We start from the raw sequence: 27191 nt of genomic DNA on the forward strand, positions 1-27191 counted from the left end.
CTCTCTCTCTCTCTCTCTCTCTCTCTCTCTCTCTCTCTCTCAAGCCCCAACTCTGGGACTTCCTGGACCTTTTTTGTCCAGTTGTGTGGCTCTATGAATCACATAAATCTTTGAACAGAAAGTGACTAGGACATCTTTACAATTTCCTAACGATAGCCTATATGCTGTATCTGCTTGTACAGTAATTTTGTATGAAGTATTAATATAACAAGTGGCAGCATGGGGTAATGCAGAAGTATCACAAAACTCTCTGGTCCAGCTGGAACCAGATTAAAATCTAATTGGACAATATTTAATAAAATAAATAAAAATACAAAACAATATAGGTAATGTCAGTAGCTAGTTTTCAAAGCCAATATTCTGCCTACAGCATCCTTAGGTATGGTTTAATGACCCTCAATTCTTTTTCAGTTTGACACCCACTAGTATAGTGGCTAGGAGCCAGCCTCAAGCTCTAGAACACCTGGCTTCAACTTCTACTTCTAATGGTTGTGTTACCTTAGGTGAGTCACCTTAACTCAATGTCCCTAGGCAACTAAGACCATAAGTTGAAGTAGATGTCAATCAGCATTGGTTGAAGGAATTTCCTCACTGGGAATTTGATATCCTGGTAAAACACCCCCTCCATCTCAGGAATTGTTAACATTCATTTTACAGATGAGGAAAGTAAGGCTCACAAAGGTTAAGGGACTTGTTCAAAGTCATATAGCTAGCAAATTTCAGGCAACGACTCACTTTAGCACTGGATTAGGAGTGAAAATACTGAGGTTTGATTATTGGTTCTGCCACAAACCAGCTACAAGATCTTTATCTTCTCTGGGCCTCATTTTCCTAATTTCTAAAAGGTATGATTTGGACTAGATTCTCTAAGAATCCTTCCAGCCTAAACTCTATAATTTCTAACAAATAAAATTTTGAAAAGGAAGGGTAGGGGAAGTGGCTTTAGGGAAGGGCAAACATAGCAGAGACCATGCATAAGAGACCAGATCTCATAACTTCACCCACACATAAGTCATGAAAGAGAAAGTATCTAGACAAGGTTATCAGGCAAATCAGGGCTAACATGTGTCTGTCAAAACCAGCAGTACTTTGAGAGATTCACTATGCAGTGTATGACAGGACAGTAGGACCTATAATGCCTGGAGAATTTCTTTGTATAGAGCTGAAAAACGAGTCCATTAGCCACATAAATATATTGCATTCTTTATATTGATCTCAGACTCCCTTGTGTATCCTTCAGGCACTCTGAGAAACCAGGTTAGGCTCCATGGAGTCTGACATGGTTCGTCTTTGGTGACATGTCATCCTGCCCCCTCCATGTTCTCCTTTATGCTTATTCTGTGTGGTTCTTTTGTTGACCCCATAAGAGAGACAACCAAGAAGCCTTTGTAGCATTCCTGGATGTTGTGTTCTCATTGTCCATATAACTTGGTGTACATGGGTGATATGCTGTTTGGGGGTCTGGATACAAAATCAGGGATCTGAATAAAGATGACAGACAGAGCAGATTGATCATATTTCTAATTCTCTGAGACTTAATTCATCCTCTCATCTCTAGGAAGTGTATCCAATAGCTAAACACATGATTTCATAATGACATTATCACCTTCTTGACAAAGAACCCTTGAAATTCCTGGGGAAGGCACACTAAACAAAGAACAGTTCCAATAGGCTCTGAGACATCAGGAACTTACATTTCCTGCCTCCTTACTTAGAAGTTTCAAAATCATGGATAAATATATGATGATGGGAGATAGATCATAACAGAGGAAGAGAGGTCTAGCATAATATGAAATCATTCCACTTTCTGTAGGCAGGGGGAAGGAGAGGATAAATATAATATGAAAGTGGTGGTTGGAGCATTCTTTGGATGACTATGGCTTCAAAGACAATGACAACCCATGTAGGCTGAGATAATCAAGCATACCTTCCTCCCAAAGAGGAACTATCTTAGCATAACTTGAAGATATCCCAGGAACTACCTGTAGTCCTGTGATATCTACAATGGAGGGCCAAGAAGCTAAGAAACCTCCAGAGTACTGGAGTTTATTTATTGAGAAGGAACTACATTAGTCACTACACTACCAGAATTATGATCACCTCATCTAGTTTCTTCCTGGGAAAATACCACCCCCTCGGTAATTGAATTATTAAGTTAGTCAATAAAAGGTGAGCCTTGTAGTAAGTCTGTGTTCAAGAATTGTGAGAACAGGGTTTTTCCTTCTCTCATAGTCTCCAGAAGGTATTGATTATTTTCTTTGATCTCGAGAAAGGTGAATGAGCTACATTACTGTAATGACTTTAAGAGTCTTCAAGAAAAGAACCATCTGGTCCATCACTGTGATCTGTTCCCCCTTACCTCATATGCTTTAAGAAAAACATGTATAATAATGTCAAAATGAGTTTATAGGAGGCTTAAAACTTTGGGAGGCTTAAGACCCAGAAAGAATGAAAAATGGCCTTCTAGGCTAGATTTGGACCCTACAGATTTCAAGTTGGTCTTATCAAGCTGGCCTAAAGCTCTGACCATATTTCAGCACTTAATGATGCTATATCACTGACATCCTGGACCAATTTTTTTGTAACCTACCCTCAGAACATTCTGACATTTTCATGACATGAGCAAGAACATGTCTCTAAGATAAAGAAATAGGTCAGCCCAGTTAGAGAACTCTAGCTTATGTTATAATTTGGAGAGATAAACTTATCAACCCTAACCTGAAAATAGATTTTAACTATGTGCCTGAGTGGCATCTCCTGGCACAAAATCTTTGCGCCATTTTCTTGGTACTGCCACAAAGGGAATCATATGAGTAAGAGTCTCTGATGAGGATTTAAAAGAAAAGCTGCCAGACACCAATGAGGACAGAGCAAAAAAGGGGCCTCTGAAAAAAAAATTATGATGTCACCACATTGCTATTGCACACTGACCTCAAGTGAGGATTTTTACAGAAACTGGTTTATTTTGGGCAGTCAATCACTGGAGTATTGTTGGAAGAAAACCTAAACTCAGAAATCATATGATTGTCTACCACCTAATAGACACTCATGCAAAGAAATATCACAATGCCAGAGTTACTACGACTGAAAACCTAGAGAAATGGTGGCTTTATTGGAAGGGATGTGACATTCAATGATGAACATGACAAATTATTTAAAAAAATGGTGTTTTAGAGAAATGTCCATCTTATCTGAGTGCCATGTAGGCTTAGTGGGTCTATAATTTCTTCCCATCTTTTCTGTTCTAGGTCATTCTTGTAGTAGGAGTTTAACATTCTCTTGGTAAATATCTTGTCTCCTGATCTTAGAGTAATTTACAGAAGGTATAAGGGTAAAGTCAACATTAAGTATTCCTATCAGCTAAATTATATATCTTATACAGCAATAATACATAGAGAACAACAGTCTCAAGAATTGAAAATTAGTATTACACAGAGGAAAATGAAAAGGTACATGGTTGGTGTGATCAGGATAAGATATATAACAAATAAGAAACTTGGAAGAATAGTCATTATCTCATCAAGGAAATGTTTAAGTCAAAGGGAAGATGAGCTGATCACTTGGCAAAGATGAAGTCCAAAAGGCTTGAGTACCCCACTGGTATCCTTGTGATATCAAAAGAAACCTAGGAAGGTCTCTAGCATGATGAGTGGACCCTATGTAGAAGATTTATAGGAGGATGTAGACAAGAATCTTGTAGGATGAGTAGGCATGAATGGGTTGTAACCTGCATCATTGGTGGGAACTCCCAAATTGATGAGAATTTAGCACACTATCCAACTTTTATTTTATCCCTGTTTATTAAACTTCTGATTCTTCTCCTTCATTTGCTTTTGCTTAGAATGTTATTCCCCTCCTCTCCTATAGTCTTATAAGGACTGTCTTTTAGGGACTCATTGGTTAGTACAGAGACTTAAAGTCAGAGGGATTCATACAGCGGATTAAGTTAAAAATCATGAAAAATGTGAATTTCTAACAATAATTTGAACAATCAACTTATTGTCAAAAGTGATATGGTTCTGTGTAAAGAACAGAACAGGTTGTCTTGAGAGTTACCAACTAACACTTTATATCAAGTGATTAAATACACTCCTAACACATGTATAATTCAGTTGTAATGGTTTATACATGGAAAAATAAAGGGGAAAGTCCTAAATTTCAATGAAGTGAAATTTCAGAAGTGAAACCCATCTTCTCCTGCACCTCCTTCTGAAATAAGGGATTAGGGCCAAAAGCCTCAATTCTCTCTTTCACTTTTCCTGTTACTTTCTCTTCATGAAAATCAAATGTCTTAATAATGATGAAAGAAATTCCTTTCAATTGTTCTTAAAAATTCTTTTTTTTTTTTCCATGAACCCTTCAGGTGTATCAGTATATGCATGAAACCATAACAGTGAATGGCTGCCCGGAGTTTCGTGCCAGGGCCACTGCAAAGGTAAGCCTTGTGCAGCTTTAAAAATATACTCTACCGCAGTGATCCAGTAATTGATTATGCGCGTGTGTGTTTCAGGTATTCTCGTGTGTACACTGTAAGAAAATTTAGACATCAGTGGCAGCCCAGAGTCTAGACCAGTACTGCTTCCCAGGTAAAACTCCTAATGGAAAATTCAACGTTTCTGCTGCTTCTGTAGCTTAACAAAGGAGAATGATTTCATTGAATTCACTGAGCCGTCAAGCAAATCTACTAGCTCATTGTATGAGATACTCCATGGTTTTCTGATATTGTTCTAGGACAATAGGACCTGTTCAGTGCATGGGGGATTTCTTTGCATAAGACTGAAAAATGAATCTATTAGCTATGTAAATGTATCACACTCCATGCATTGATCTTGGGCTCCTCCTGGGTATCTGGCCAGGCTCTGTGTATCACGGTCACTGAATGGGCTGGGCACCCAGAAGGGGAGCCCTGACCATCTTGAGACCAAAGAGGACTGGCTTGCTTCTCCTATCATATTCCAGAGACCCTTTTTCCTTTGAAATTCAGAATCAGAGATATCCGAGTCTCTCTTGCCAGGAATCTTACAAGAAAATTTTAAAATGATCATGCAGTATTCTGAAAAAAATAAACCATTAGCAAACCATAACCTTCAAAATAATTTGCAATGAACCAAGCATTTTAAAAATTCAGCATATTTTAGAAAAGGTATGTATTTTTTCCTCAGGAAAGCTAGCTGTTTGACAAGGCATAAATCACAAGAATTTTCTCCCCATTAATTCTTTTCTGCATTTCATCATCTCTTATTGAAAAGGAACCTTCATCTGGTTTCTCTCAAATCTCTTTTTTGGTTTGTTTTAGAGCCTTTATATTCACATTCAAAAATTTAAATGAATGCTGTAGATCCATAAGGTATAGTCGAGCAAATATGGAATATCGTTCTCATTAGATGGTGCTTTGTTTATGTTGAGATGGAACACAAAAACATGTTTTCTACGTGGTGTAACTAAGGTTGCCAAGAATGATGTGCTGTTTCACCATTCTCATTTCTTATTCATGTAGAACAGCAGGAGAGCAGTGCCGTGTTGCAATAGCACAGTATTTCCTGGTTGTCTCTGGGCTGTCTGCACTGCATCCTTGTCAGCCACTTAACCCATGCATGATGGCAAGGTCTGCATGAGCCAAAGCATGCAGCTGAAAGCAACCCACTACTGCCATATCATTCACTCCGTCACTAAATGACAATATTAGCATAATGCAAAATTGATGTTAATGAGACCAGGTGGGGGAAAGAATGTTAAATAGCAAGGATCGATATTTTACAAATATGTAATAAATCAATCCATAGTGGACAGGTAATCAAAAGGAAGTTATGCAGGGCAAATAAAAGTGAAAATCTCTTTCCTTGAAAGAAACTTTCCTTATTTTAAGGTAATAGGGTTTTAGATTCCTAGCTAGAAGGGACCTCTGAGGCCATCTCATCCAAACCTCTAAGTTTTACAGATTAAGAAATTGAGGTCCAGTGAAGTAGAAATGACTGGCCACTAAAAGTTAGTGGCAGAGTGGATAGTGAATAAGCATTGAATTTGGAGCCAGGCCGACCTGGGTTTGAATCCTATCTCCTACACTATATACTATATACTAAGCATACTCTTATACTTAGTAAGCTGTGTGCCCCTAGGCATGTCACTTGGTGTGTGAGCCTTCAGTTTTCTCATTTGTAAAATAAAGGAATTTGGGTTCTCTCAGGTCTCTTCCAGATCTAAATTAATGACTTTATGAATTGGATTTCTATTGAAAATAAGAAGATTATTTGAAGTTATAAAAAAGTAAATGATGAATATACTGGAAAATGTAAAAGCTAAATAATAAATATGCATTCAACTATTATAGTTGCTCAGAAAGAAAGATCAGGTGATTAATTTTTTTCTTATTTTAGATGATATTTGAAAGTTGCTCCTTTTGCAAAAATTCATTATAGCAAGGTGGGTGAAAATATTTGAAAAAGCAGGGAGGGGAACTCAGAGCAGATTAAATATTATACAACATTATGAAATAATATAAAGATGCCAGGCTTATTTTATCAGAGGCCATGTATGAGCCCAAATTGATTAAAAAAAACCTAAGGTATTTGAACCTAGCAATATTTTAAATGGTAATAGTTCCTATAGACATCTTCAATATTTACCAAGAAGGTGAGGGAATGAAATCAATAATTTTAGAAAGTCACGAAGAGGTACAAGTTATACATATTTAGCTCCTTCAATTAATTAATTACAAATAAAACTTAAGTATTTGAACCTACAGATGTTTTAAAATAATATATATGTGTATAGATAGGTATATATGTACATATCTATACACATACATACATATATACCTACTTGCATGTGTGTGTGTGTGTAGTTCATTCACTCAATGCTTCTAGTGGGATGCTTAGCTGGATTCAAAGAGCTCATTGTCTACTAGGAGAGATAAGACAGCTATCTCAATAGCAGCCAGTATGTGATGCATATTGTGAGGAGAAATCAATTCTAGCTATGGTAATTAAGGAGGGTGTCATGGTGCCTTTTGATCTGGGCCTTGAATGATAAATCACAGATTTAGAGACATCAGAAAACATTGAGTTCAACCTCTTTATTTTACGAGAAGGAAACTGAGACCCATATAAATGAATCAATTTGCCCCTAAATGCACAGAGAGAATACATAGTAGACCAGGATTCAGACCTCAACCCTTTGACTTTCAGTCTAATAGTTTTTCCATTGTACCATTCTTGCTCAGAGGGTAGACTTTTCTCAGGCAGTAAAAAGAAGGCAAAGGAGTCAAGGGCATTTGAGGAGGAACCCCAATGCACAATTGGTATCTAAATAGTGAAAAGTCACGTTCCTTCCCTTTCTTTCCCAGGATAATGTCATCCTAGCTTGAATAGCTGCTGTTTACCTGCTGTAAATCTGGTACCCTAGTTTGTCTTTAATCTCATTGCCAAATGACCATCTTGTCTTTCAGGCAACAGTCGCAGCTTTTGCAGCTAGTGAAGGTCATTCCCATCCTCGAGTAGTGGAACTACCCAAGACTGATGAGGGCCTTGGCTTTAATGTGATGGGAGGAAAGGAACAAAACTCCCCCATTTATATCTCTCGCATCATTCCCGGAGGGGTGGCTGAAAGACACGGAGGCCTCAAAAGGGGAGACCAGCTGCTGTCAGTGAATGGAGTGGTATGTTCTTATGATTACCCTGGATTTTCTCTGAGTATTTCCTTCCCTTTCTTCCCCAAATATCCTGTGGAATTATTACAGATACTTCTGAAATCCTACTATATCCTGTTGACTGTAGCTAGAACTCCTGGCATAGAAAACAATTTTGTTTGAAATAAGTGAGAATCGTAAATATTTAACAATAATTTTATGGTTCACCACTCCATTTCTCATTCAACTGCATTAGAACTAGAGTGAAAGAGTATCTCTGTATATAGAATGTATTTCTTTACAATTCTCCCACTAAACCTGAGTTTTATAAATGGCAGACTTTTTTTTAAAAAAAACAGAAGTATGCATCCAAATACTATATAGACCAAGGGTACTTAGACAGAAGTCTTTGGCAGTTTGGTGAAACATATATACTACTCAGAATGATGGGTGTTTTGTTTTGTTTTTAATAATGAAGGAAATCCTAAATTACATTTAAAAGTCAGTGAAAATAAAGTATTTTTTTTCATAGCGAAGGTAACAGATCACTTGAAATCTATCAATGGATCACCTGGGGGAGGTGATCCAAGAACCTCTGATTAATAACTCCTGCTCTAGATAAATATTCATGTTTTTTGAAAGGGAACATTGAAGATTATGGATTTCTGTCTACATTAAAAAGCAAGAGACTATTCTTAGTGTCCTGAAGGGCCAATGTATATAAAAATGCAAGTATGGAGATATTCCTTAGTTGGATTATTGCACTTAATCCTCCACCAAAGTTCTCCCCTGATATCTCATGATTTAGAAGGGAGCTTGGGTTTCTGCAGGTTATATCAGCAGAACACAGACTGGCAAAATCTTGAGGTTGTGTTTCTAGGTTTGGAGGGTCATGTTTCCCAAATTCAGAGAGGCTCTTTTCCAGATGGCTGACCACCAGGTGGCTAATTTTTCCAAACTCACTCATGAAGATTGCTTAATAAGGCTTAAAAGATGTAGAGTACCAGTGAAAAAGGGATCTATGGTGGCAAAATTATAGGTTTGTTGAAGTTTAAGTAAAAAAAAAGTAATCCTACTTAATATTGGTCTTACCACAACCCAGACAAAGATTCTAGAGAGAAACTTATGTTATGTAAAAGTGTCAGGTGCTTGTCAATATACATACAGGTGACAACTACTTTTTAATTTTTTTTCAATTAAAAAGCATTTATCTTTTCTCCCTTATTTTTTCTTCACCCTTATAAAAAAGAAAAAGAAAACCTTTGTAATAAATGACAAACCAAAATTCCATTTAAAGCTGTGGGGTGGGAACTTAAAAGCCAAGTTTTTGTGGTTGCTACCAAGACTCACTGTACACACTATGACTCCCACAATTAGCACAGCATCCAATAATTATAGTTTTTTTCTCATCATTTTCACAAGCACCAAGTATAAATCTACTGGCAAAGATGTGAGGAAAACAAGGATCAAATCTCCTACTTGACCTTGATCATAACCTCTCTTGCTTAAGGAACTTGAGATTTCAATAACAAAGAATGGAAAAGTCATCCAGTTAATATCCCTTTCCTGTTCACAAAGGACAACAGCAAAGAAATTAATAAGGCAGTGTCCCAAAAATCTTAGTGCACTCTAAATGCTTCAAAGGGCATAAAGATTTTGAGGACATTCTGTGATTTGCTTCAGTTGTAGTTCTATTTTTCTTTTTACTTTTTTGTTTTAACCTGGGAGGAACCTTAAGATTCTGGCATCCTAAACTATTCAGTATTCGAATGCTGTGTCACATGCATCAAAACTGCAATCCCTCCTTCCCAATTACAGAAGAAGCTGGTTTCATTTAATTTCACAGGAAATTTATTTCCTATTTTGTAAGATCATTTAAGAAGACACTTAAAAATTTTTAATTAATCTCTGAACACCCCTGAATTTTCAAAAGCAAAATGTAACTGATGACTTCAGAGTTGAATTATCTTGTCCAAAGAAAACAATGGAAGGCTTGCTATACTAGGTCAGATAGTTATTAAAGTAAATTATGTGTGAATGTCAAAATATATTAATCATGTGCATATACAGAGTAGATTAAAAAAAACTATCATCATAATGACGATGGAAAGGCATGGGGGAAAAATAAAAAGGTTTGGCTATTTCTTAATCCAAAGTCCTAGACTATTTAGAGTAATTTTAATGATAAGAATCACTAGCAAAAAGTAATAGATGTGATGGTCACAGGTATTGAGTGATTTTAAATTCATTCAGATAGATGGAGGCTATGAGGTGACCAAAAGGCACTGTCATTATAGATTACTATTACTCCCAGCTCCAAGTTTGAACCTCCCAGACACATAAACATCACCAGGGTCTAGTAGGTAAGAGGTGTAAATCGATGCCATATATTTCATTGTGCATCCTGCTGAAACTGTGAATCCCGAGTAGTTCCCCAACCACGGGAGGAATCTGGACTGAAGCAGGGAGCTAAATGGGTGGAAGGAGAGGGTCAAGGCAGGCCAATTCCCTGGTCCCTAAGCTGTGCCTTCTGCCTCTAGTAGGAAGGGTGGTTTGTATACTGATCAAAAAACAAAAAGAACACATTGTGTCCAGTCAGTTAGAGTTATACGGACAGGCTTTATTTCCAAAGGAAGCAGGCACAGTGCTGGACTTGGAATCAGAAGACCTCTGTTCAAATACAGCCTCAGACACTCAATACATCTGTGACCCTAGCAAGTCACTTAAACTCTCACAGTTTCAGCTACTTCATCTTTAAAATAAGGATAATAATAGCTCCCTTTCTCAAAGGCTTATTATAAGGACCAGAGTAGAAAATATATACAAAGTGTTTCACAAATTAGCTGGGCAGCACAAAGTGTCAGGCCTAGAATCAGGAAGACCTGAGTTCAGATTTGACCTGAGACACTTACTAGTTATGTGACCTTTGGCAAGTCACTTAACCCTATTTGTCTCAGTTTCCTCATCTGTAAATTGGGCTGGAGAAAGCAAGGCAAACCACTCTAGTATCTTTTCCACGAAAACCCCACATGGGGGTCACAAAGAATTTAACACAACTGAAAATGACTGAATAATGACAACAATAAAATGCTTTATAAATGCTAGATATTACTAGTGTTATTTCCTGTACTAATCCATGTGCTGACAAAGGATCATCCCTTTAAGAAGCAATGGTGGTGTGGGATCTTTGTCGGGTACTCTCCTCCGTCCACCATTTTTATACAGGTGGAACTAGTTAGACACAAATCAAAAGCAGCCTTGAAAGCAAAAAGAGATAACAAATTAACAACATGACGCACATGCTGGGCAGTGATGAGGTCACAAAGCTGAAGTTAGAAAGGACGTTAGTGGTCATATGGTTCAGGCACCCCGATTTTACAGATGAGGAAGCTAAAAACCAATAAGGTTAAATGATTTGGCCAAGGTCAAACACATATAAGAAATAGCAGAGCTAGTACCGGAACCCAGGTCTTTTGGCTCCAAATCCAGTCACCTTTCCATGAAACCTTCCTCTATATTTACAAGCCCTGAATTTCCCTGGAGCTGTAGAGGGCTGCATGCTTGCTTGGGGTCTAATGAAGCAGGGAGAGTTGGGAGAAGGTTGAGACTGTGAAGGATGGAAAAGTTAGATTTTGAGGGATGGATATCAAAGCAAAAAGGGACAGCGTAATTGTGTGGAAGAGGAACTGACTCTAGGAGCAAGTATTTAGGACTCAAATCCTGGTCTGCCATTTATTACTTGTGTGATCTTGGGCAAATCATTGACTCTCTGGGCCTCAGTTTCCCCATATGTAAAATGAAGGGTAAAAAGGATAGATAACCTCTGAAGTCTCTCCTAGACCTAAATCTATGATTCTGAGTATGTCAATGCTGATGACTGGCGGTACATGTTTGGTTGTGGTTCTACAGAGATCATCTCTCAGATAAGCTATTATTTGATGTACAGGGTGGGCCATGGAGGCCAACACTCTCCATTCATCTGGCAAGATTGAGATATTGATCTTCTAATAATTTCCATGGAAGAATATCAGAGAACATCAGAGTGCAAGGGCTGGAATGACCAAACTGACGAATATAGATAGCTAATTAATACAATTCTGAAACACCAATTGTATCCCCATGGAGGGGAGGGGGAAATGCATTCGTCGATCAATAGGAGTGGAGAGATAGAGGTAGTAAGTGGATTCAGAGATCAATTAATGATTATGTGAGTTGGTGAGAGGGGGTCCTTAGTAAGCCAACTGCCTTCTCAGAATAGTAAATTTAAAAGTAATAGTTAATATTTATAAAATACTTTAGGATTTTCAAAATACTATAAATATCTCGTTTTATCCTCACAACAATCCTGGGAGGTAGGTACTATTATAATCCCCATTTTACAAACAGGGAAACTGAAGCATATAGCAGTTAAGTGACTTGCCCAGAGTCACACAACTAGGAAGTGTCTGGGGCAGCATTTGAATTCAGGTCTTCCTGACTCTCAAGTCTAGGGTTCAATCCATTATCACTATACCAGCTTCAACTGCTATTTGAAAAGATGAAAGATGAGTTTACAAGTCCCTGCTTAAAGCTTCACTTACACAAAAATAGTTTTTTAATCTAGTTTTTAAACATGGGACTGGCAGAAAAAATCTTAAGCAAAGGCAAAAATCTTAAAGTGGGCAGTTTACCCTGGGTAGGGGGGCAATTAGATGGCACAGAGTGCTGGGCCTGGAGTCAGAAAGAACAGATTTTAAATTCAGCCTTAGACATTCACTAGATATGTGACAAGTTGCTTAACAAAAGTCCCTGGGCAAGTCATGTAACGTTTGTCTGACTCAGTTTCCTCAACTGTAAAATGTGAATAACACCACCTACTTCCCAGGGTTGTTATCAAGATAAAATAATATTTGTAAAGCACTTGGCACAGTGTCTCCCACATAAGTAGGTACTTAATAAATGTTCTTTTCTTTCCTTCTTTCTTCCTTTCCTGCCTCCCTCCCTCCTTCCTTCCCTCCATCTCTCCTTCTTCCCTTCCATCCTTCTTTCCTTCCTTCCTATCACTTACCTTTTCAATTCTTCTCTAATCCCATGGCACCATCTAAAACACAAAATAACCTAACAATTGATCTTCAAAAGGTCTTAACAGGTCATGGTTTAGGGTGATTTCCCACCTTGTGGATCTTTGCAGCTTATAAGAGGTCTTGCTGAAAAACCAAAAGAAAACATTTCTAATGGCGGAATTTCAGGCATCAGGACAGGTGAATGAGGAAAGATACTTTGGGGGAAAAAAGGTTCCAACAATTTTAAAGTCATATCAAGGAGACAAGCACCTACTAATCTTACCAAGAAGGCCCTGACTTCAGAGTACCTAGGTCCTTTCTCTGAACACAGTGGTAACATCCAAAATATTCCTAATAACTTGGCAGGCTGGGAGACTTTGTGAGGGATACTTTAGGGTGGTACTTTGGACAAGGTTTATGGCATCATAGATCAACAAGTGGGAGGAAACTTATGAAACCTTATTTAGTTCAACCCTCTCATTACATAGAACAAGTACAAAGGGATTTTTAGATATCCCCACAGTGTGTTTTGTGAGAACTTGAGAAGGGTATCTGCTGACTCTGTGTATCCATTATAGTCTCCCTGGCAAAGAGAGATATAAAGCCTTGGGTGAGATCATTTTAAAAGGGAGGTTTAAACCAACGGCATGACTCTGAATTAGGTGTCTAAGACCATATTTGAACTCAGAAAAATGAGTCTTCCTGACTTCCCAGTTGGAGCTCTACCCATTGTGCCAAATGCCCTAGCTTTTTTCTCAATGATGTGCTGTATTCAGGCTTATCAGCACAAAAGTGAGATAAGAGGTATATTAGGGATCAACCCAAATTATCTTGTTCTGAAACTTTCCATTTGCAAATACTTTTACCATATGAGGAGTAAATATTCTTTTTTTAATACACATTTTTAAAAAAACTTTGAGTTGCAGATTTTCTCCCTTCCTCCTTCCTCATCCATCATCCCCACTGCAAATATAAGCAATTCAACATAGGCTGCACATGCGTACCATGCAAAACATTTACATAATAGGTATATTGTGAAAAACTAACTATATTTCCAGGAGTGAATTTTTTTTTTTGCTTTTTGGAGGGCAATTGGGGTTAAGTGACTTGCTCAGGGTCACACAGTATTTTTTGGGTGTGTTAAGTGTCAGGTCCTCCTGACTCCAGGGCCGATGCTCTATTCACTGTACCACCTAGCCGCCCCAGGAGTGAATATTCTTAATTCAGCTAAAACAGTGGCTGGTAGAAAAGGCACTGAACCAAAGTCAGTACCATTTTTTGGACAAGTCTAATTTTCCAAGTCTATTTGGGCAGCTAGGTGGTACAGTGGATAGCCAGGCCTGGAGTCAGGGAGACTCATATTCCTGAGTTCAAATCTTGGGCTCAGACACTTACAACTTGTATGACCTTGGGTAAATCACTGAACCCTATTTTCCTTAGTTTCCTCATCTGTAAAACGAGCTGGAGAAGGAAATGTCAGACTACTCCAGTATCTCTGCCAAGCAAACCCTAAACGGGGTCATGAAGAGTCAGACATGACTGAAAAATGACTGAACGACAACAAATTGTTGAGAATGATTAAAGTATTAGATCACAAATTTAGACCTGGAAAGGCCTTCAGAAGCCATTTAAATTCAAACTTCTCATTTGGTAGATGAGGAAACTGAGTCACAGAGAGTGCCTTGCCCGAGATCCCAAAGGAGAGAGCAATAGTTCAAGAATCAGAAGACCCGGTTTCATATCTGGCCTCTGGCACTTTCTCCTTGTAGAACAAATCAAACTCTCTGGCTTCCAGTTTCCTCATCTTTAAAATTGAAGGGGTTAAATTTGGTGGTGAACACAAGTAAAGTATTCCCACTCCAAACCCACTATTCCTCCCACTGTACCATGCACTTTTCTTTCTATTAAGCTAAAATCTGACTGCTCCACTCATTGGTCCTGGTCCTGCTTTCTGGGGGAAAGTAGAAGCCAGAAGAGCCTTCTTTTTAGGATCACTCGTTAGGTAGCTAAAGACCAAGATCCCACCTCTAAGTCTTTCACAGTCTCAATATCCCTAATTTACTTCAAATGATCCTTTAGTGGCACTGTTCTGGGACTCCTTTAATATCCCGGTCACCCTTTTCTATATGTTCACCATCTATCAATGTAGTTCTTAGACTAACTAATGTGTATCACCCTGCACTGAACACGACACTCCAGATGGGGATCTGACCAAAGTCGGATAATATAATGCTACTCTCACTTGCAGCCAAAAGTAACTGGCTCCCATATCATACTCTTGTCTCCAATGAATCTTTAGTTATCCAAATTCTGGTAAACGTTTAACAACTGGCTCTCTAATGGGAGAAAAAATGTGCCTACAACACATTATTAAGTTTAGTCTTCATCATTAACATTTTCTCAAGTCTAGACAATCAACAAAACAATACATCATGCCCTAATTTGTAGCATTTGCTCATTTCCAAGATAGAAATGCACATATTGAAATTTTAACTATCAGTTCTCCAAGAAGCCAGCACACTCCTGCTGACAGTTCACTAAAACGCACAGGACCTTTCACAAGTGCTGTTATCTAGTGACAGCTCCCTGATAGCCAGCATTTCTGTAGCTGGTTTCACCCCGCTACTTGTAGACTTTGCATGTATCACTATTAAACACCATTAATTAGCCTAGCATTCCAGACTATGGTAATTTCATTTAGGTCTGTGAGGGAACCAGACTGGAGGGGGTACTCCCAGTGAGCAAACACTCTCTCCCAAAGCAGATCAGCGCTTTTACTGTGACTTTTTTGTCACAGAAATGTGCTTGGATTCCTAAGAGGTTAAGTAATTTACCCAGGGTCATACAGCCAGTATGTGTCAGAGGTGGGACTTGAACCCAGATCTTCCTGGCTTGAAGCCAGCTTTTCGTCCATAGTACCATACTGTCTTCATAGGACTGTAGATTTAGAGCCAGAAAGACCTCAGAGAACATCTCATACAATCTCTACTCATTTTACAGGTGAGGAAACTGAGGTTAAATTACTTCCCCAAGGTTACAAGACAGTCATCAAAAGAGATAATGTATAAAAGTACTTAGTACAGTACCTGGCATAGAGTAGGTACTGTATAAATCCATATTCCTTTTCTTCCTTTCACAGTAGGAACCCAGCTGGGATTTGACCTCAATTACAGTAATTCCTAATATGACACTCTTTCCACTTCATAGATAGTATTATACTAGTGTTACACCCACCATCTCTTCCCAGGTGTTTCATACATTATATGTATTAATCAATCAACAGGCATTTATTTGTTAAGCACCTACTGTATATTAGGCACTGTGTTAAGTGCCAGGATACAAAGAGAGGCCAAAAACAGCCCTTGTTCTCACAGAGCTCCCAGTCTAATGATGGAGACAACATGCAACAGTCATGTACAAACTCAGCACATACAGGATGAATGGGAGAAAATCAACAGAGAGAAGGCAAGTGAATTAAGTGGATCAAGAAAAGCTTCTTGTCCTTCCTATTAACTATACCCTCTGCTAGTTGTCCTCTCTGCTCCTTTTAGCTTTCTGTCATCTACAACACTTCAAAAAAATAATAACCTGCCTTTTCAGCATATCATTGTTTACATAGAAAGAAAAAAACCTGTAGTCTAATGTTAATTAACTATTGTAATTTAATTGTTGGCAGAGAACAAAACCCCGAACTGAAATAATTTAGAAAGAAGTATATTGAGCTGTCTGGCAGGGAGAAGAGCCAAAAAGGGGGTGATCCACTCCCCCAGAATCTGTATAAGCTACACATTATATTGGATACAAACAAAGGAACAAGGAAACAACCATCTGACTGGCCAACTTGGAGGCAGTTTCCAGATTCCAAATTCCTCATCATAGCTTAAAGCCTATGTAGGTGATCTTGCCTTCTTGAAGACAATATATACCAACAGCTTGGCGTGAGTTTGGCAATGGACCATCTGTCACCTAAGAACTAATCAATCACAAGCATTTATTAAATGCTGACTGTATGCCAGCCAGCATTGTGTTAGGTGCTTGGCATGCAAGGATAATAATTATACAGTCTATGCTCTTAGGAAGTTTATATTCTATAGGAGAAGATAGCATGTATGTAAATAAATATGTATACACAAAATAAATGCACATTTTTGGGTGAGGATATGTGGGGGGACTGGGAAAGGCTTCATAGAAAAGATGCTATCTAAACAGAGTTTTGAAGGGCATAAAGGATTCTTAGAAGCAGAAGTGAGGTGGACTTGGATGCCAGGAGTGGATGACAGATGGGAAATGGAGTGTCATGTGTAAAAGACCAGCTCATCTCAATATTATAGTGTGGGAAGGAGTGTAATATATAATAAAGCTGGAAAGCTAGGTTGGGGCCAGGTTATGAAAGAAAGGCTTTAAAACTAAACAGAAGAGCTTATATATGATCCCAGAGGTATATGGAACCATTGGAATGTATTGAGTAGGATAATATGGCCAGAATGGACTTCTGAAAAATCACGTTTGGCGACTGAATGGAAAATGGACTAGAGATGGGGAAAACTTGTAGCAGGAAGATCAGTTAGGAGGTTATTGCAATTATCCAGAAGAGAGCTAATGAGAACCTGAATTAGGATGGTGGTGTCGTGTGTGGAGAGAAGAGTTCAGATGCGAGACGGATTTTAGTTTTAGAAACAATAAAATTTGGTAACTGGTGGAACATATGGAATAAGGAAAGAGTGAGGTGTCAGAGATAATGCCAAAGTTACAAACCTTGCGAATTAGAATGATGATGGTGACTTTGACATAAATAGGACATTTCTAAAAAGAAGTGGGGTTTGGGAAAAAGGTAATCTAGATCCTCAATTCAAATAATAAACCCTCTGAAGTGGCCCCATTTATTCTAATTTGTACTGTTCCAAGTAATACTTGCATAAAATATGAATGACTTCCTGCCCAATGACAATATAGTGCAAATTTGAATAATGTGATCACTTCACAGGATTCATTATTTGCACTAATTGAGACCTCAACTAGCTATAAAAAATTCACTTTTGGTCATGCTAAGTTGGAGATGCCTGAGGCACATCTGTTCAAGAAAATCAAATAGGTAGCTGGTAATTATAACTCAGGTCAACCAGGCCTGGAATCAGAAAGACCCGAGTTCAACTATGGCCTCAGACACTTACTAGCTATGTAACCCTATGCAAGTCACTCAACCTCTGTCTGCCTATTTCTTTATCAATGGGGATAATAATAACACCTACCTCCCAGGATTGTTGTGAAGTTCAAATGAGACAATATTTATAAAGACCTTGGCACATAGTAAATGCTGTATAAATTCTAGCTATTATTACTATCATTAGCAGCAGCATGTGTCATTATTATTATTATTTTATTAGAGCTCAAGACAGAGTCTAGGGCTATGTAAGAATCATTTGGATACAGGTGACAATCAAACCATGGGAGCTTGTGAGGTCACCGAGTGAGAAAGAAGAGAGCCCTACACAGAGCCATGGGGCACAGCCAAAGCTAGGAGTGTGCCAGTCTAGCTGATTTGGGGGGGAGGGTTCATCACCACATTTGCCTGGTGAGTGATAAATTGTTTATTCATAGAAAATCTCCAAGACAGTCTACTAAGTTGCAGAGTGGGCAGTAGTCTCCATTGGTGGAGGGAATAACTATACCACTGAAACAATTGGCCTATCATACTCTTATCTTTGTTCACCATCCCACATCAGAGTTTCAGGGATATAGTTGTTATTGTTGTTCAGTTGTTTCATTAGTATCCTACTCCCTGTGACCCCATTTGTGGTTTTTTTGGCCAAGATAATAGAGTGGTTTACCATTTCTTTCTCCATTTCATTTTACAAATGAGGAGACTGGGGCAAACACAGTTAAGTGACTTGCCCAGGGTCGTACAGCTAGGAAGTGTCTGAGGCCATATTTGGACTCAGGAAGATAAATCTTTCTGACTAAAAGCCCTGCAACTCTATCTACTGCGTCACCTATTTGCCCTTTTAGGGATATACCAGCAAAGAAAATGCCCCAATCTGACCCTACCGAACTGGAATATCAGCAGGCTCTTCTGTGGTTCATTATTTCAATGCCAGGCCTGCTTGCAGCCACTTCCCAGGATCACAGCTGCATCTGCTTCCTCTTGTCTCTTTACTTAGCAACTTTCATTATTATGCTAACAGGTGCAGATGTTCCTCAGGCCTTTGGGAATCCAGGAGCTCAGGGCTGTAGGAATAGACATGGGAATCATCTGTATAGGAGTCATAGCTGAAACTATGGAATGATGAATGAAATCATCAAGGCAAAGGTTGCAGAAGAGAAGAGAGCCAAAGGAAAGACCCTCGGGAAATAGCATCCCAGAAGCAGGAAGAAAAAGAGCCAAAGAATTAGCTGAAAAACTAAGGATAAAGACAGACACAGGGGAGACCAGGGGATCATAGATTCAGCACTGGAAGGAATCTTGGAGGTCACCTACTGCCATCCCCTCATTTTACAAATGAGGAAATTGACTCCCAGGGAGTTTATTTGCCTAAGGTGGTAGTTGTTTGTCCTTTGTTCTGGAAGAGGACCATGACATCAGGGAGGTGATGCCATGACATGCAATTGAATTGGAGTGATGTAGGGCTGTGCAAATATGCAGTGATCAGAGGCAGAATTTAAACCCAGATTTTCTGCCTCTAGATTTAATGCCCTTTCTCTTGAACCATGGTGCCTCTGTATAGGCAAAGAAGCCCTGTTGATCACAGGAAGGCAAGGAGGTGGTCATTCACATTAGAATTATTCATCACAGTTTTAAGAATGGAAGCCAGGTTGCATGGACAAAGGAGTCAGATGATAACATGAAGGCAGCAACTGGTGACCACTCTCTAGAAATCTGGCCATGAAGGGGAAGAAAAAGATGAGAAGCAGGGTCAAGGGAAGTTTTGTTTTATGGTTTTCTCCACCAAAACACTGAGGAGAGCCGAGGGTGTTTGTAGGCAGCAGGCAAGGAGCCAGTAGGAGGGGAGAGCCCTCTGTAGCCCAATTCCCTCTGTTCATTCAGATATTAGAGGTTATTCTGAACAGACATCATGTAAATGTAATTCTTCCCCCACAGGCTTACTGAGCAAGAGCTCAACTGATTTCCTGGTTTACTGGGCTCAGATGAATAAATTCATCTCACTTTCCGTCTCTGTCCATGAGTTGTTAACAGATTCTTTACCTTTCTTGGCAACTGAGTGGGAGCTTGTTTGGGTTATAATTAAATAGGACTGCAAGCTGGAATTTCAGTCAAGTGTTTGAAATTTTTGTTCACTGAAATAACATCATGTGACTCTTCACTCACATCCGTGAGGGCGCCAAGAGCAGGGCAATTATGGTGTTTCATTCCAGCTCCTTTTGAACAGCGCAAACAATGTGGCATAATCTGACATGGTTTGCAATGGTCCCCTTCACCCTGACAGGTTCATGATAAGAGAGCTTTTCAGTGAAAATCAAAAATGGAAAAATATTGCTCCAGTCTCAGTTGAAAAGCCAAGAATAATTTTAGGGGTTAGAACGCTTCTGAATTCCACCTGCCACATTGGGTTCTAGTCATTGGGGATGTAACTAGACTGGAGAAGAGGGAATAGGGGACAAGGGTGTCAGGAAAGAGTGTCGCCTTATATACTAGTCATTTAACCTCTTTGCCTTTCATCTTTCTCACCTGTACAATTAACCAATAAGCAATTATAAAGCCTACTCTATGTGCTAGGGTCTGAATGAAATAATCTCAGATGGAATTGTCTGGAGCTTACAGTCTTATCTGTACCCCCCTCCCCCCAAGACACACACGCACACACCATCCCTCAGGGATAGTTATAAGATCATTGTTGTTCAGTATATTCAGTCGTATCTAATTCTTTGTGACCTCACTTGGGATTTGCTTGGCAAAGATACTGGACTGGTTTGTCATTTCCTTTTCCAGTTCATTTTACAGATGAGGAAAACTGAGGCAAATAGGGTTAAGTGACTCACCCAGGAGTCACAAGTTAGTAAGTGCCTTGGGGTCAGACATGAGCTCAGGAAGATGAGTTTTCTTGACTCTAGGTCTGCAACAAAAGCACCTATCTGTCTTTAGTTATGAAGAGTTATTGAGATAATATGGTTGTATATTTAGTAAACCTTAAGGGGCTGGACTTATGGTATAAGTATAAATCTAGGGAACTCCCAGATGAGGAAATTCCCTCTATTAATAGAGGTAAGTACTTTCTATGCAATTCATAATCTTAGACACTTGCCTAGAGCAGAGGTGATATACTGTGGAACTAGATTAAAATGTAATCAGGAAAACAGTTAACTAAATAAAAGTATAATAGAACATAGGTAATATCAATGTGTGGTTTTCTAAGTTCATATGTGGCCTGCAGAGTTCTTTGCCTTTTGGTTTAGTGACCAATTTGTATTTGAGTTTGACACCATTGGCACTGAGAAGTAAAGCCACTGTAGGAAAACGGAACTTGGAACTAGCAAAATTTAGGTTGAAATTTACAAGTGGGAATTCATTTCCAGTCTTTCTCGCTTTTTCAGACTGGTTCTCTATTTATTATGCAAGGCTATTTTATTTATATATACACATATATGTGTGTGTGGGGGGGGAGGGGAGAGGGAAGGACAAAGGAAGGGACAAAGAGAGGAACAAAGGGAGGGAGCTATTATTAAAGTCCGTTTTTTTTTTAACCCAACCTATGACTTCATTGATATGAAGAGTTCTCTAATGCATATTGGCATCTGATCTATGACTTACAGTCTTTGAGAGTTGTCTGGGGGCATTACAAGGTTCAAAAGATCCTAGATTAAGTGGTTTGGCCTGGGTGACACTGGGTGAACAGTCTGTTCCAGAGGCAGGACATGAACCCAGTTCTTCCAGATTCTTGTGCCAGTTCTTCATACAGTACATCACGCTGCCTTTGTAACAGAAGTTAAGTTCAGGGCATGTTATAGCTTCTCCATTGCAACTCAGCGGGCTTGCTTCCACCGGATCAATTCTTGGTGTGATGCACTGTCCTTGTTCCATATCTGTTCAAGATATATGTATCGCTACCAGCTCTATGGATAATCCCTCCAATTGTATAAAATGGTCTCCCTAAAACAAGTTTGTTCAATAATTCCACAAGCATTTTTTAATTTTAAATTTTAAAAAATTTCCCATAAGCATTTATTAAACTGTGTGTTAGTCACTAAGTGCATGGGGAAATAAAGATAGGCAAAAGAAAGCTCCTGCCCTCAAGGAGGTCACAGTCTAATGAGGGAGACAACATACAAAAGACTGTGTGCAAACAGGCCATATATAGGATAAATTGTAGATGATCAGCAGAGAAAAAGTATTAGCATTAATTAAGGTTGTTTAGGGAAGGCTTCTGGTAGTTAGGACTTGAAGGAAGTCAGGAAAGTCAGGCCAATATTCTTCTAATTATACTGTATGGCTATGAATCTTGGAATTTCAAAGTCAATTAATAAGCATTTAATTACTATGCACCAAATATTATGATAAACTCTAAGGATATGAAGAAAGGGAAAAGACAGTCTTTCCTCTCAAGGAGTTAACAGTCTAACTGGAGAGACAACATGCAAACAATTATATAAAAATAAGCTATATACTAGTTAAAGTGGAAATAATCCAGAGAGGCAAGTCTAACTAGGATTAAAGGGGATTGGGAAAGGATTCTTGTAGAAGATGGGATTTTAGCAGGGACTTGAAGGAAGCCAAGGGAAGACAGAAATAAGGAGAAAAGGATAGAGGACAGAAAATGGAAATTCACAGAATTTCCAAAATATTAACGTTGTTGGCCATCCCAAAGACAACACAGGGATGTATGTCAGGCATAAGAGCCTGCCATCTATGTATGATCAACAAAATAATTACATGTAAGAAGTTTGAGCAAAAGATATAATCTAATTATAATCGGAGATGTAGGTCCAAAAAAGGTGGGTTATTGACAGAATGAGACAGAGAGATAAAAATGACAGACATCTGGAATGCTTTATTGGCACTGTCACAATGACTGTTATTCAATTGTGCCCAATTCTTTGTGACCCCATTGGGGGTTTCTTGGCAAAGATACTGAACTGGAGTGGTTTGCCATTTCCTCCTCCAGCTCATTTTACAGATGAGGAAACTGAGGCAAACAGTGTTAAGTGAGTTGCCCAGGGTCCAACAGCTAGCAAGTGCCTGAGGCTGAATTTGAACTCAGGTTTTCATGACTCCAGACCCAGCACTCTAACCACTGAGCCACCTAACTGCCTATCACAATGACAGAGAGACTAAAGGGACACTGGCCAGACTTCTGGTTGTACCCCCTGTGCAGGGGATATATAGAACAGCATGCACCAGGCATAGGTGGCTTGTGTGGGTTTTAAATTACTCTCTGAGTAGATATTAACTAAATGATCCATAGATCCACTGAACTATTGCAATATTAGAGTATGTACCTGACAAAGTTAGATAAAAATTGTTTTTTTAGTTTAGTATTTTTTAAAATTAATCTTTCCCTCCCACTACCTTCTCCAACTGAGCAATTTTTTTTAAATGATTTAAAAATCATTGGACAAAGTTGCTTGGGAGAGAAAATTGATTTTTGCTTATTGAAAAAAAAAGTGTGTGTGTGTGTGTGTGTGTGTGTGTACTGAAGCTGGAATATAGAACTGGGACTCTGGATCTGTGATTTATTGATAATAAGGAGCTTCTAGATAAAGAAACCAAGGCAGTTCAGCAACATCTCTGCCACTTACTGTCTGCAGAGCCATGGCTTGAGCCTCAAGAGGTTAAGACATTCTTTCAAGAGGTTTACTTAACCATCAAGTACTTTGTCCCCAGGGTTAACTAGATAACCAGTGTATACAGCACTAGAGTCAGGAAGAGCCTAATTAAAATTTGGCCTCAGATATTTCCCAGCTGAGTGACCTTGGGCAAGTCACTTCAAGTCTTTCTGCCTCACTTCCCTCGACTGTAAAATGGAGATAATGATAACACCTACCTCCAAGGGTTGTAAGGATGAAAAGAGATAATATCAGTAAAGTGCTTAGCACAGTGCCTGGCACATGTAACAGACATGTAATCATCCTTCCTTTTTCCTCCCTCTCTCCCTTTTTCTCTTTTTCCTTCCTCCCTTTCTCATTTCTTCCTTTGCTCCCTTCCTCTCACCCTTTCCATCTTCCACCCTTTCTCCTTCATCACACAGTCACAGTATGTTTCAGAAGCAAAATTTGAACCCAGATCTTACTGGCGCCAAGGCTAAATGTCTATGCTATACACCATTCCCCGCTGCCTCTATAAATAAGGCAGGTATAAACAGACAAGGGATGGCATGCCAGCCCCACCTTTTTTCAGAGACCCATATACCTGCCAATCATCTTGGATCACAACAGCATGAATTCTACCACTTATGTTTTCATAGTATTTTCAGAGCCTGGTATTCTTTTCTTTTTTTTCTTTTTTTTGCCTTTTTGGAGGGCAGTTGGGGTTAAGTAACTTGCCCAAGGTTACATGGCTAGTTTTTTTGTGTGAGTGTTATGTGTCTGAGGCTGGAACCGAACTCGGGTCCTCCGGACTCTGGGGCCGGCGCTCTACTCACTGCACCACCTAGCCGCCCTAGAGCCAGGTATTTCTGAACATTTCCAGGTAACCATAGCAAAATCGTCAGGATATAGAGAATTCAAGGCAGGTAGTGAAAGGGTTCCTGGGTTATTAACTTTGTCTTGATGGCTTGTTGTTTTAAAAATAGCTCTACATCCCTACTCATCTTCTCCTTCCTGTCTGATTCAGAAAATGGTAGACTACTCTTTCCATACATATACCATAGATGTCTAGAAGAAGAAACCCTGCAAGCAATAGACGTGGGTTATCACCTAGGGGCAGCTGGGTGATGTAAAAGGTAGAGCGCTGGGCCTGGACTAAGGCAAACCCCAGTTCAAATCTGGCCTTAGACACTTACTTATTGTGTGACCCCGAGCAAGTTACTTAACCTCTGTTTGCCTTAATTTCCTCAACTGTAAAATGAGGATAATAAAAGCATCTATTCCTCAGCATTGCTATGAGGATCCAATGAAGCCAATATTTGTAGACTGCTTTCCACAGTGCCCAGGCACATTGTAAGCAGTATATAAATGCTATTATTATTATTATTATTATTATTATTATTATCTCATGTTACATTACCTGGCTCTGCAATCTTGAATGTGTCACTTAACTTTCTAATGTTTGTCTATCTATAAAACCTAGAACGTGTCTTCCCTATCTATTTTATCAAATTGTAAGGACAAACTGAACTAGCAGATGAATACTGCTCTAAATTTTTTGCATAAATTGTGCCAGTTCACATCTGCACAATACTCAGAAGTTTTCAAAATCATTTCCTCCCAGTAACTATGAGGGAGGTGGTGTAAGTAGTTCGATTTTACAGATGAAACCAAGGCCCAAGGTGAATGAGTTGTAACTGAGACACACTCGAATCCAGGGCCAGTATGCTAATATGGGTGTTTTTTTTTTTTACTTACCTCAACCATCAAACCACATGATTAATTTCCAAGAAAACTGCAATATCAATAATGACCAATCCCCATGTCTTACTGAGTGAAATCTGGTTTTGGTCAAAGCAGTGGAAAATTTGGTTTGTTCCATTCTGGTACTAACCTCAACCCTACAGATATTATTTGAATTCCTAGTGGAACAGGTCACTTTGTGGTTTCACTTACATCCAGATCACCTAACTTATTAGTGTCTAACTACAAGCTGTAGACAACCTCAGGCAAGGCTGGTATGCTGTTAATGTAATGCAGTACAGGTAATGAAATGTAATCTCAGACTAGTAAAAAATTTCCCATAATGAGTCTTGATCTAGCTCTTTTTTTCTGGGAATTCTCTTAAAGAAAGAGGACGCTAGAACAGACAGAAAGGAAGCAGGAGATCAGAAGGAGTGAAGTAGCTGGCAGGTCCATGTGAGATTTTCAAGCTGTGGTCTGATCATTGCTTGCCAAAACTGTTTCCCAGGAGTGCAGGACAAGAGCATAGAAGTTCCTAGAATCATAGATTTAGTTTGAAGGGACTTTAGAAGACATCTCATTTTACAGATAGGGAAACTGAGGCCCAGTGAGTTTAAGTAGAGGGATCTCAAATACATGTTATTTCTATATGTACCCTTCATTGTCAGGGCCCTTGCTATTATGCCACAGTAGGATTTATGTCCTTCACAGAGTCATAGATCTAAACTGGAAGGGACTCCAAGGGGCCATCTAGGCTACCACCTTCATTTTAAAAGGAAATAAAAGCTTATAGAGGTAAAGGGACTTTCCCAAGGCAAGTGAGAGTGTTGCAATTTGAACTCAACTTCTGCAACTCCAGAAACAGTGCCTTTTCTTATTGTCATATATTTCCTCCCTCCCCCTTTTAAAAATTTTTTCTGCATGTTACAGAATAGTGACCAGTTACAATTTCTAACATGGATGACCCTGTCATAAAATGAGAATGCTGAATATGCTTTTTCCCCTGTGCTACTGAAGCCCCTATCCATCCTTCAAGGATGGCTGCATCTGTCTTGTCTTCCATAGAGGTGATGATGGGGTGCCCTTGACCTCCTCATCAGTGGCATAGTGGAAATAGAATACTGGACTTGGGGACATAAGAAACTCAGGCTGGAATGCGTAACTTGTAATGTACTTTTGTGACCATGGTCCAATCATTGAATCTCTCTGAGCTTCGCTTTCTCCATCTACAAAGCTAGAATAACATTATCTATCTCTGAAGATTGCTGGTCTGAGAATAAAATGAGATAATGTATGTAAAGTACTTTGCTAACCTTACAGAGCAGAATAAGTGTCTGCTATTACTATTCAAAGAGAGCTCTGCACACAGAGGGGGGAAATTATGTCTTCCAGCAGGTGCTGAGCTAATCATTGCTATCAGCAGCCTACCTACAGTCTACATTTTTTTTAAGGCTTAACAATATCATTTTGACTAATGATGCAGATTGAATACTCTCTGATCAAAAGGATCCAAAGTTTGTCTAAGTACCCATTTCCATCCACATAGCTCCCCCCAGATCCTTAACAGGCTTGGCTTTGTCATTGTAATGGGTTTGAGTTTGTAAGATCCAATTGGCTGAGTATTTCTGCTTCTGATTCTGTATGTGTGATTAATTCATGTTAACCAAAGAAAGCCCAGACATATATCCACTGAATCAATCGATCAAAGGCAAGCCAGACTTGAGTAAGTCCTCAATTAGACTGACAAAAGGGCTCACGACCCCAAATTTTAAGAACCCTAGTAATTAGATGGTGGTGTTGATACTATTAGTACTTTAATGATTGCAAATCATTCCTCAGAACAGTCTTGGAAGGCAGGAAGTACAAGTATTATCATACTTAACTATAATTTTACATATTGGGGAACTGAGGTCCCAAGAGATTATCTTCTGAATTTTTTCCCAGCTCTTAATTGGCATGATTTTATGAAAATTACAAATATCTTAAGCAATGACCTTTTTAATCAGTTAATTTAGTTTTTTCCCAAT

The 27191-nt window shown here is 39.0% G+C and overlaps 1 protein-coding gene across 2 annotated transcripts in view; it reads left to right on the forward strand.

Annotated features, from left to right (window-relative positions):
- The window catches only part of LIN7A (lin-7 homolog A, crumbs cell polarity complex component), a 212341-nt gene that overhangs the window by 120243 nt on the left and 64907 nt on the right, over positions 1–27191 (forward strand). For both annotated transcript variants that reach the window (XM_069094792.1, XM_069094793.1), the window contains exons 3-4: positions 4364–4435; positions 7445–7654. In XM_069094792.1, coding sequence (XP_068950893.1) covers positions 4364–4435; positions 7445–7654 — 282 coding nt within the window. The remainder of the gene's footprint in view (positions 1–4363; positions 4436–7444; positions 7655–27191) is intronic.

This window comes from Petaurus breviceps, unplaced genomic scaffold (genome assembly GCF_028583685.1).
Source record: "Petaurus breviceps papuanus isolate PSGF00001 unplaced genomic scaffold, PetGlider_PUasm1.0 221, whole genome shotgun sequence".
Classification (NCBI taxonomy): Eukaryota; Metazoa; Chordata; class Mammalia; order Diprotodontia; family Petauridae; genus Petaurus; species Petaurus breviceps.